The following is a 12066-nucleotide window of genomic DNA, read 5'->3' as shown; positions in this document are numbered from 1 at the left end:
AAAGGGAGGGGGACAGAGTGTGACAAACCTGCTGTGACTTGTTTAACGTGGGCCTAGATTCTAGGAACAAACACTTGGGTGTTGGGGGAGAAAATTCCCTAATTTGTGAAACAGGAAATAGAGAAACCAACCCACTGGGCAGGGCTGGGAAAACTGACCAGACTTCCAGTGCTGAACCCTCAGCCTCCTAGCCAGGGGTTGGTGTGACATGAAAAGGGGGCACCCACCAGGGAGGTGCAGGGAAGATGTCCTGGCCCCTCACATCCAGCTGCTGGCAGTGGGGAGGGTGTTGGGTTCCTACCATGGGGTTGTATCAGCCCCTGGCTAGTAGTTGTGTGATGGATCTGCAGGCAGAGACAAGGGGTCTCTCTTTGTTCTCTCACCGTGGTGCCCCTGGCTGCTCTCAGCAGTGTGGGGATAGGACTCTGCCGACTGTTTGTCTCTCAGAGCTTCCATTTGATTGGCTGCTTTCCCCCGTGAATAGTGGGGCTGTGAGTGGGGAGCAGGTATTGAGTGTTGGACTCTTGCTCTTTCAGGGGACGGTGATCTTCGAGGAGGTGGCTGTGTATTTCACCAGGGAAGAGGGGGCTCTGCTGGACCCCACTCACAGAGCCCTTTACAGAGACATCATGCAGGAGAACTATGAGAAGGTGACCTTGCCGGGTAAGGATTCCCGTCCCCTCGGTTCTTAGAAGGGGAAATGAAAAGTTTAGGTTCACACCACTCCACAATGCCACCTCTGCTCTGCCGATTTCAGCAGCACCCCGACATGCCAGTGACACACACACACTAGTCCTCTGCCCTCCCCTGTTACAGAGCGCTCTGGGAACAGAGCAGTCCAGCAGAAAGTCTCACAGCTTCTCTTTGCTAAGATAATTGGGTTCATCTCCATCATAGCAAACAGAAGCTTCCTCCCCCTGGGCTGCTCTCCAGTACTGAACCTCCTGCACACAGACCATTTCAGACTTGCAAAGTGTTACCACCCCTTTGCCCTCAACCTGAGTTTTCCTTGTGAGTCACTGCCTTCACTTACCCCTCACTAAGCCCCACAGATCACTCGAACATACGCCACCAGGGTGCTGACAATCCCCATGGCAAGAACACACCCTTGGGCACCTTTGCTGACAAAGCCTGCAACACTCAGCACAGAAATGAGGCAGAATTGCCCCCCCAAGTTTCACATGCACCTCTCTGCGTAGCACAGGCACAGCTCTGCCCAGCTGCTCCAACCCATCCCTCCATCAGCAAGTCACAGCTACAGCTGGCCCAGTGCACACAGCTGGAGGCATGTGGATAGATGCTGGGATTCCCATCTGTGAACACAGCACAGACGACGGCACGTTCTCTTAGTCTTTCCTCAGATCGATTATAGGTTCGCAGCTTTGAAGGCCAGATGTGACTATTAGGTCATCTGCTCTGACATCCTTTATAACACAGACCATAGAATTCATCCTGTTACTGCTGCATTGAGCTGAATATCTGAATCCCTGTGGCAGTTTGTTAACCTTTGCACGGCCCACACAGAACCATCCTCAGTGGTTCTTGCCAGCTGCAGGGTTAAGGGTTGGGGGCAAAGTTAAGGTTGCATTGAAGGAGGAGGGGGGCGTTTACATTAACTTCTCATTTCCTGATTTGCAGAGGTTTGTTTAGTTACCATCTATACCAGAGGTGGGCCAAGGACCCTCCTGCCTCCCTTGTTTTCTTTCCCTTGAGCAGGGTTTCCAGTTTCCAAACCCTCTGTGATCTCCCAGCTGGAAGGAGGGGAAGAGCCATGGGTCCTGGATCTCCAGGATTCAGAGGAAAGCGAGATCCTGAGAAGTCCCTGGACAGGTGAGGAAACATTAAACCAACCCAGAAACAGTAAGTGCCTGAGAGAACCAGCTGGGATTCCCCACACAGACTCTGTGAGCTCAGGACAGTCCCCAGCAGATCTCACTCCTGGCTTCCTACAGATGGTGATTGACACTTTGGCTGGAGCTGCCTCCCTTCCGACTGAGTGTTCGGATGGGGTGTGGGCAGGGCCGGCCTTGGGGAAATGGCACCCGGAGCAAACTTGCATTTTGGTGCTCCTGGCTCCCATAGGCATGGCACCCCCCCATTCCCTCTGTCCCCCATGGGCTCGCCAAACTCCCCACCCTCCCTTCCCTCCAGCCCCTGCACTGTGCCCCCTTTGCTCCAAATACCTGCTCCCCCTTCACTCCTAACTTCTGCCCCCTCCAGCCCCTCCCAACACCTGCCCCCTCCTGTGCCCCCTTCACCCCAACCCCTTCCCCTCCCTCATGTGCCCCTAATCCCAGGACTGTGCCCCCTTCTCTCATACCCCCTGCACCTCCCTCCTGCACCCTAAACCCCTGCGTGGTGCATACCCCCTTCACCCCAAACCCTGCCCTCTGCACCTTAACACCTTCCCCTCCCTGAGCCCCCAACCCCTGCACTGTGCCCCCTTTGCCCCTAACGCTTGCATCCTCCTGCACCCAAGTGGGGAACCTGACCTAGATGCACAAAGCAGCTGGCATTGCTGCTCGCTCCCCCACTGGACTGCTGCTCCCTTGCCCCACGCAGCCCTGCGGGGCTGGGAGAGGGGAGCAAGGAGCGACGTCAGGGCTTCCTGCACCCAGGTCACTTTTCCTGCAGGCTGTGTAGGCGGAGGGCAGGAGAGCAGCTACTCATGATGTCTCAGCATAGCCCAGGTGGGGAAGTGACCTGCATGTAGGGACCCATGTTGTGTGTGTTTGGGGGACTCTGTGTGTGCGTGTGTGTTTGTGTAGGAGAGGATATGAGGAGTGTGTGTGTGTGTTGATGGGAGTGTGTGAAGGACTGTGTGTGTGGAGAGGCCCCTCTGCTCTGGAGCAGTCACCTGGCTCTGACGGCTGGTTGTCCAACTGCCCCCTGCAGCTCAGGTCTCTCCCACTCCCCCACGCAGCTGCTTATCTGCCTCCCTGTGCCATTTTCATCAGCCCAGCAAGCCTCTAGGCAGCAGGTCAGATGGGAATCCAAACCCTGCGCCCGGCACCCCTTTGGGTGAGGCACCCATACGGCCCACCCTAAAGGCCGGTCCTGGGTGTGGAGCAGAATTGATCCCCTCCACTCTCCCCTATGGGGATGAGTTTGGGGGAATTCAGTCGCTGATTTTTATTTTCTGTCTCTCCGGCACTTACTTGGGTTTGCTCTCTGCCTTTCCATCCCGAATTCTGAGATTTCTCCTCTCTTCTAGCAGGTGATGGGGTGGTGAGGGAGAGCGAGGAGCAGAATTCTCACCAGGAAGATGCTGAGCTTGCCGAAGTGCATGGGGAATTACTGCGAAGATCCAAAGGAAGCATGACCAGCCCCCGTGATCAGGGAAAAGCTGATGAAAGTTACCAGAGACAAGAGAGAGAGCAGGGAAACCACTCAGAGGAGAGAGTGGATGAACCCATTAATTGTCAGGGAACTCACAGAGACCTCAAGGAAACTACGTCCCAGGAGAAAATCCTCACGGAGAAGCGAGAGAATACGTGTAGTGAGTGTGGAAAAAACTTCAATTACCATTCAGGCCTTATTCGACATGAGATAATCCACACAAAAGAGAGACCCTACGAATGCTGTGAGTGTGGGAAAAGCTTCAATCGTACCTCTGCCCTTAGTAGGCATCAGCAAATACACAGAGGAGAGAGACCCTATGAATGCTGTGAGTGTGGGAAAAGTTTCACTCAGAGATATACCCTTATCTCTCATCAGAGAATCCACACGGGAGAGCGACCCTACAAATGCTACAAGTGCGGGCTAAGCTTCACTCAGAGATCAGCCTTTATCTCTCATCAGACAATGCACACGGGAGAGCGACCCTACGAATGCTGCGAGTGTGGGAAAAGCTTCTCTCGGAGCTCAAACCTTACTATACATCAGCGGATCCACACAGGAGAGAGACCCTATGAATGCCGTGAGTGCGGGAAACGTTTCACTCACTCCTCCTCCCTTACCTCTCATCAGACAACGCATGCAGGAGAGTGACCCTATGAATGTTGTGAGTGTGGGAAAAGCTTCTCTCGGAGCTCAAACCTTACTATGCATCAGAGGATCCACACAGGAGAGACACCTTATGAATGCAGTGACTGTGGGAAATGTTTCACTCACCTCTCCTCCCTTATCTCTCACCAGAGAGTCCACACGGGAGAGAGACCCTATGAATGCAGTGAGTGCGGGAAAAGCTTCTCTCGGAGCTCAACCCTTATTACACATTACAGAATCCACACCGGGCAGAGACCCTATGAATGCTGCGAGTGTGGGAAAAGCTTCGCTCATAGTTCAGGCCTTTCTAAACATCAGAGAATCCGTAAAGGAGATAAACTTCATAAAAACCTTCTCTAGAGCTGTCAGAAGACTTTTTCTTTAATTCTTTTGACAGTTCCCAGATAGTGAGTGTTAGGGCTGTTTGCATCTTTTGCCCACTGTAGTCCCTCAGCTCCCACATGAGTTGCACACTTTTGAAGCTCGCCCGTCTTTGGGGTGGATCCTGTGGTCCTTTCTATCAACTCCATTGTCCTGTGAGTCATGGGAGTGAGTGTCCTTTCTATCAGGAATGTCATCACCCCAGGTGGGGGAGATGGGGACTGTCTTCAACCAGCTATGTTGAGATAAAATCTACCTGGGTCTCATCACTGTGGTTGCCATGGAGTTAGCTAGCTTGAGTTCACTTTCCTGATGTAAAAAGACAGCTATTCTTGCAGTAAAGACATGGGCCATGGATAGTGGGTGGGGTTATCTAGCACATTTCCTCCTGATCTGACCTAACCACCATCACATTTCCTTGTCTAAACAAACCTGGATATTCACATTTATACTCCTCCTCTCAGTACAAAGTTATTGTTAGAGACGTCAAGTTCCTCTTTGAGGACAGATCGTCTCATTCCCAGTTGTTCTCACATTACCCTGGATTGTGCAGAACAGCACTTATTTTGTTGACTTTTTTTCTCATTTAAAATATATTTAAATATGGTGAAGAGCTGGAGCAGTGTCAGGGAAATAAGGGTCATTTCAGGCTCTGTGACACTGGAAGGAGATGGGGCGACTCAGAGATTCCGTTCTTCCCCATCACCCCAGAACTGTTACCTTGTGTCTGAGTCATGCAGAGTTCACCCCTTTATATTCCTTCACTTCCCAATGTGTCCGGTGAGGTCATGTTCTTGGCTGTCCATGCTTGGGAATGGTGCTTGAACGTCTTTGATCCTTAATCAGAGTCACTCTGGCAGGCAATGAAAGTGTCACAGACCTGGAAGGGGATTTCAAATGGATCCCAAGCACTGTTCAAATCCCCTTTTCCCTCTATTGGCAAAGCCACTTCTGGGAAGGTTGGCTCTTTTTTCCACCCGTTATGAAGGTGCTAAAACTTCTGTGAATAACACTAATGAGACAGTACTGGGTGAAGCAGGTTTCAGTGGATCAGGGGAGAATTTCTCTTCCTAATTCTGAGACATCAGATGTAACCTAGTCTGGAATTTCACTTTAAATTAAAATGAAAGTGTCTTCTACCTGTCTGTGATATGGGTTTTTCTATCTTTCATGAAGGCTCCTTGGTCATTTAACTGCATGTTAGTGTTGTTTGACAGATTGTAGCTCAGATTTATTGGGAAATGTCGGATAAATGACCATCATTTTTTACTTTAGGTTTGTTTTTTCCCCTATCCCTGCATGATGACATGGAGAAAATTCAAATGCAGTTCAGTCAACAGGAGAGAATACTCATAGCTGGTGGACATATTATCAGAGAAACAGTCTGTTTTTAAATCTCCACTCTGAAAAGGTGAACAGCAGCAGACCCCAAATGATGCAACTGACAGAAGTAAGTGCACATGGTCACAGGGTAGTTCAATTGTTTAAACAATATTGTCTCAGAGATCCAGGGATAGAATTCCACAGCAAGTGACTTGGAACTAGGCAAAATGCCAGGTTTTTGTTTCCCAAGGTATTGTGACCCAGTCCCTACAGGAGGTTACTCCTGAAGAGATCTCCTGGCTAATCCCAATATTTGGGAAATTCTGTCTGTGATGAGGTGTATCAACACCTGCACTGGCACTGCTAGGGTTAACTGTACCATGTGGGCTGAAGAGACCACACTCCCCTCACCCTCACAGATGAGGAACTGTGAAACTGCTTTGAGACAGGGATTCTCACCATCAACTGATTGGCACTTACTAGACAAGGGAGTGGGCTCCTTGGGTAAACCAGAAACACCAATTGCACCTTCTTTTCTTTTAACAATTGAATAGCAGAGCTGATTTTTGATTCTCTTAAGAATCGGAGTTCCAGGTTCCTGAGCTGAAATCTTGAAAGAGCTGTGCTAGCTAGTGGAGGAGTCTGAAGCTATATTGCAGAGCAGAGCAGCTGATGGAGAGGGGCAGTTTGTGGGATGGTTGGAGTGGCCCATAGAGTGAGGTGAGCTGAGCAGTTTTTTGGGACATCTGGAGCAGATCACAGGTCGGCTGGTGGTGCAGAGCAGCTGATGGACTGAGCTGAGCAGTTCATCGGGAAGGCGGAAGCAGAATCACACAACCCCTGGGACGGGCCTGAGGCAGAAGGACTGAGGCGAGCCGGTGCGGCTCCCCTTCCCTCTCAAGGAGGGTCGAGCCCCGGCACCGCTCTACTACAGGCCATTAAAAAAGCTAATGCATTTAGGATGCATCAGGCGAGGTATTCCAGCAAAGATAAGGGGCTGTTAGTACCGTTATATAAGGTGCTGGTGAGACCCCACCTGGAATACTGTGTGCAGTTCTGGTCTCCCATGTTTAAGAAGGATGAATTCAAACTGGAACAGGTCAGAGATGGGCTACTAGGATGATCTGAGGAATGGAAAACCTGTCATATGAAAGGAGACTCAAAGAGCTTGGCTTGTTTAGTCTAGCCAAAAGAAGGCTGAGGCGGGATATGCTTGCTCTTCATAAATATATCAGAGGGATTAATATTTGGGAGGGAGAGGAATTATTTAAGCTTAGTACCAATGTAGATACAAGAACGAATGGGTATAAACTGGACACTAGGAAGTGTTAGACTTGAAATTAGACAAAGTTTCTAACCATTAGAGGAGTGAAGTTCTGGAACAGCCTTCCAAGAGGAGCAGGGGGGCAAAGACAATCTGCCTTTAAGATTAAGCTTGATAAGTTTATGGAAGGATGGTATGATGGGAATGCCTAATTTTGGCAACTGATCTTCGATTCTCTGCAGATAAGTATGCCCAGTGGTCGGTGATGGATGTTGGATGGGATGGGATCTGAGTTACTGCAGATAATTCTTTTTTGAGTGCTGGCTGGTGAGTCTTGCCCACGTGCTCAGGATTTAGCTGATCGCCATATTTGGGGTCGGGAAGGAATTTTCCTCCGGCGCAGATTGGCGGAGGCCCTGGAGGTTTTTCGCCTTCCCCTGCAGCGTGGGGCATGGGTCACTTGCTGGTGGATTCTCTGCAGATTGAGGTCTTCAAACCACAATTTGAAGACTTCGATAACTCAGGGATAGGTTAGGGTTTGTTATAGAAGTGGATGGTAGGGTTCTGTGGCCTGCTTTGTGCGGAGGGTCAGACTAGATGATCACATTGGTCCCTTCTGACCCTAGAATCTATGAATCTATGAATCTCACAGCAGCCGCTGGTTAGTCAGGTCAGGCTCCATCACTGGGATGCTGGCCCATTTTCCTAGCCCCACCTAGGGGGGTTGTTTCCTGTCCCACAAATTAGAGCATTTCCACCCTCTAACCTCATGGGTCTGGTCCTAGAATGGAAGCCGCATATTAAACCAGTCCCAAGAGGTTTGCCACACCCTGGCCTCCTCCCATTCTCCACCCCGGGAATTTTTTGGCAAACTCCAACCTCCAATCCAGACTGCCCAAAGCTCCCCTCTCCTGTGTATTTGCTGTCCCTCCCCTCCAGCAGGACCCACCACCCCCTCCACCGATAATCCCTACCTGAACTGGCTCCTCTGCAGCCGTTTCCCTTCCCTGTCCCATGGGAGGATGGGATGAGCTGGAGAAAACATGGACGACATCCTGCAGCCTGGCAGGGCGAGAAGGGCAGTTGTGGAGGTTTCAGAACAGGCTTTAGTTCATGTCACATCACGATTCCCCCAGGATCTTTCCCTGCACAGACACAGCCCAGATTCTGCCATGCTGGGAACATGCTCCATCTCTTTATTGCAGGGAGATCTGCCCCTCCTGCCAGGCTAAGCCCACAGGGAGATTTTTCAGCCTCCCCAGTAATAAAGTCTCTGAACAAAATGCTAGAAAGGAGCAGAACCAAAGGGACTGGGCAGGCTCCATAGGGACACTGGCTCCTCCCTTCCCCTCCTGTTCGGCCATATCCTGTTTCTGGCAGAGATCGGCCACCCCATCTCCCCCAGAGGCAGCCATGTCTGCGGGCTCCCCCAACCAGCACCTACTAACCACCACCCATGTTGGGGGAATGATACAGGACAGCAAATTACCATCTAACCAAGGACAATTGCTGCAGATAAAACGGGCTGGGTTCACATCCCAAAGCTGAGGAGAATTTAAGAATTATGGAGAAAATAGGGAAAATAAGAGACTAGAGAGTCAATAATTGTAGGGAAAACAAGAGATTCTCCTTGGATTTACTAGCCATGTGGGGGAGGGGAGAGAAGGGGAAGAACTAGAGAGAATTGCTATCAGGTTTTGAGACGGAAAGAAATGGCAAAAACAGGCAAAGGATGCAAGTAGCTCACCCCCGTGACCATAGGCATGCGCAGCACATTTCATTAGGGTGTGCACCCAGGGAGCCCCACCCCATCCACTGCCTCCCAATTCCTGCCGCCTGGCTGCCCCCTCAGAACACCCAACGCCCCCTGCTCCTTGTCCCCTGACTGCCCCCTCCTGGGACCCTGCCCCTAACTGCCCTCCAGGACCCATCCCCCTATCTAAGCCTCCCGGCTCTTTGTCCCCTGACATCCTCCTCCTGAGACCCCCCACTGTAACCGCCTCCCTAGGACCCTACCCCATACCTGTCCCCCTGACCCTTATCCACACCCCTGCCCCCAGACAGACCCCCGGACTCCCATGCCCCATCCAACCTCTCTCTGCCCCTGACAGGACCCCCAGGACTCCCGACCCATCCAACTCCCTCTGCTCCCTGCCTGCCCCAACCCTGCTCAACCCCCAACAGGCATCTCCCAAACCCTCAACCCATCCAACTCCCCTGCTTTTGTCCCATGACCGCCTCCTCCAGAGACCCCCCGACCCACTAATCACCCCCCCAACTATCCAACCCCTCCACCTCCTGGCAGCTCTGTCCAGTGGCTGCTCCCACCCACACACTCAAAGTGGCAGAGGAGGTTCCCTCTCCTTCGGTGGGAAGGTTGCCTTGTGGTTAAGGCACAGGACTCAGGCTCAGGTGTTCTGGGTTTTGAGTCTCTCTCTCTGCACAGACTCCCTGCTTAGCCTTGGGAAAGTCACTGCATCTCGTTGTGCCCTAGAGCCCACCTGCCAAATGGGGCCAATGCTGATCCTGCCTCCTGGGCTAAATCCATTCATGGCTAGGTGATGGGGGGGAAATGGAGATCCCAATATGGGGAGATTGGGGCTGAATTTCTCCACAGCCGGAGAGTGAGAGCCAGCTCCACAGGGGGGATGGGAGTGAGAAGGGCTAGGGTAGCTGCACACAGAGTGGGGTCAGGGCTTCAGCCTTGCAACTTCTGCCACTAAGGTGGCTGGGGCTTCTGAACTGGGGACTTCAGCCCCACATCTTCTGCCAGGGTCCAGGGCTTCTCCTCCCTGCCCCAGGGTGGCTCCTCTCCCCTCCATCCTCCCAGTGCAGCTTCTGTTGGGGTCTGGGCTTCTCCCTCCCCCCACCCGCCTCCCAACCCTGTGTGGCTTCTCCTCCCCTGCCCAAGCTTGGCGCTTCTCCCCCTCCCCACTGCAGCTCCTGCAGGGCATGGGGCTTCTCCTCCCTGCCGCTCCTCCCCAGCGTGGCTCCAGCCCAGTCCAGGGCTTCTCCTCCCCAACTCCAGCTCGGCTCCTCTCCCCCCGGCCAGTATCTGGAGCTTCTCCTCCCTGCAACCTACCACTGCCCCTAGCCGGGCTCCCTGGGCACCCAATGCTGCTGTGGCCGGAGCTGAGCCTGGCGGGCAGGGAGCAGCAATTCATGCGGAGGCCATGGCAGAGCTATCAGCTCGAGAGGTGGGGGGTAGCCCCAGAGAAGTGGGGCAGGCTGTGCTGCTGCTGGCGCCGCACCCCTGCCCACTCCGACCCCTGAGGCTGTTTTGGGGGGAGTGACTCAATCAGCCCCCGCAGGAGCAGGGAGGGGGGAGCAGCTGAGCGGAGCCTGCCCAGCAAACAGCTGATCGCAGCTGCGCATAGCTGCCCCAGGGAAAAGCTCAGCTGGACATAGGGTATCTGTGCCCCCATGAATTGCTAAGCCCTCCAGGGACCCCTCCAGCCTTGACATAGGTATCTGTGCCCCACACAACCCCCCTAAGCCCCCCAGGGACCTGTACAGCCTGGAAGTTTTCATCTGTGCACTCATAAACCTCCTAATCTCCCCAGGACCGGTCTAGTCTGCACAGAGGTATCTGGACCTCCAGAAACCCCCTAAGCCCCCCAAGACCCCTACAGCCTGGAAGTAGGTATCTCTGACCCACACGAACCCCTGAGGACTCCTTCAGCTGGATGTAGGTAACTCTACCCTCACACCCCCTAAGCCCCCAAGGGACTCCTACAGCTGGACATAGGTATCTGTGCCCCCCACCTCCTAAGCGCCCCTGGGGACCCCTATAGCCTGAAGTTAGGCATCTGTGCCCCCACGATTCCCTAAAGACCCCTGGGACTCTTACAGCCTGGACGTATGTATCTGTGACCCCCACAAACGCACTAAACCCCCAGGGAGCCTTCAGTTTGGACGTAGGTATCTCTGCTCCCCACAAACCCAATCCCCTCGGGACTCTCTACAGCCTGGACGTAGGTATCTGTGCCCGCCATGAACCCTAAGACCCCCGGTACCCCTATGTAGCCTGAAGTTAGGTATCTGTGCTCCACAACCCCTTAAGCCCCCAGCCACCCCTTAGCCTGGACGTAGGTATCGTGTACCCCCATAAATGCACTAAACCCCCCAGGGAGCCTCCAGTTTGGACGTAGGTATCTCTGCCCCACAACCCCAATCCCTGGGACTCCTACAGCCTTGGACGTAGGTATCGTGCCTGTCCCTACCTCTAAGACCCCCAGGGGACCCCTATAGCCTGAAGTTAGGTATCTGTGTCCCACAACCCCCTAAGACCCCCACCCACCCCTCTAGCCTGGACGTTAGGTATCTGTGCCAACCACGAACCCTAAGCCCCGTAGGGACCTCTCGAGCCTGGACATAGGTATTGGCCCCCACAAACCATATAAGGCCTCCCCAGAGACCCATAAAAATGAGGAGAGAGTTATCTCTGCCCCCTACGAAACCTTAAGGCCCACAGGAACCCTACAGCATGGAGAAGGTATTCTGGACCCCAGAAACCCTAATCTTTCCTGGGAACATCTCAAACCTGGACGTAGGTATCTGAGCTCCCACGAACCCCAATCCCCCGGGACCCCGACAGCCTGATGTAGGTTATGTGCAATGACAGGCCCCTCTATGCACCCCAGTAACATCTACAGCCAGGTTACTTTTGGTATCTGTGCCCCCCATAAACCCCCTAATCCCCACAGGAAGCCCCTACAGCCTGGACGAGGTATCTGTGCCCCCCACAACTCGCAAAGCCCCCAGGGACCTTTACAGCCAGGACGTTGGTATCTGTGCCCCCATTAATCTCCTAAGCCCTCTTCTGCGTGGGACCCTTCCAGTTTGCACATAGGATCTGTGGACCCCCAGAAAACCCCTAACGCCACAGGAACCCTACAGCCGACATAGCGTATCTGTGGCTCCACCGAACCTCCTAAACCAACAGGACCCTCAGCTAGGATAGTAGGTCATCTCTGTGCCCCCTCAATCCCTAATCCCTGGGACCCCTAGACCCTGGACGTAGTATCAAGTGTTTGCCCCGATCCCCTAAGCACCCTCATTTACCCCTTTAGCCCAGGACTAGGTATCTGTGCTTCCACAACCCCCCTAAA

General features: G+C 53.1%; 2 protein-coding genes and 1 pseudogene across 3 annotated transcripts in view; 2 read left to right on the top strand and 1 right to left on the bottom strand.

The window, feature by feature from the left end:
- LOC127039383 (zinc finger protein 3-like) overlaps positions 1-7991 on the bottom strand; it is a 553990-nt gene extending 545999 nt beyond the window's left edge. For both annotated transcript variants that reach the window (XM_050933032.1, XM_050933031.1), the window contains exon 1: positions 7930-7991. In XM_050933032.1, coding sequence (XP_050788989.1) covers positions 7930-7971 — 42 coding nt within the window. In that variant the 5' untranslated portion in view covers positions 7972-7991. The remainder of the gene's footprint in view (positions 1-7929) is intronic.
- Positions 197-12066, top strand: part of LOC127039467 (zinc finger protein 436-like) — a 121717-nt gene continuing 109847 nt past the window's right edge. Inside the window, 1 exon segment of the mRNA XM_050933236.1 lies at positions 197-663. Coding sequence (XP_050789193.1) covers positions 246-663 — 418 coding nt within the window. The 5' untranslated portion in view covers positions 197-245.
- Positions 686-5507, top strand: LOC127039407 (zinc finger protein 135-like; annotated as a pseudogene).

The sequence above is a fragment of the Gopherus flavomarginatus genome, chromosome 23 (assembly GCF_025201925.1).
Source record: "Gopherus flavomarginatus isolate rGopFla2 chromosome 23, rGopFla2.mat.asm, whole genome shotgun sequence".
NCBI lineage: Eukaryota > Metazoa > Chordata > Testudines > Testudinidae > Gopherus > Gopherus flavomarginatus.
The sequence above is the reverse complement of the archived record's forward strand: the minus strand, read 5'-3'. Positions and strand labels throughout refer to the sequence as shown.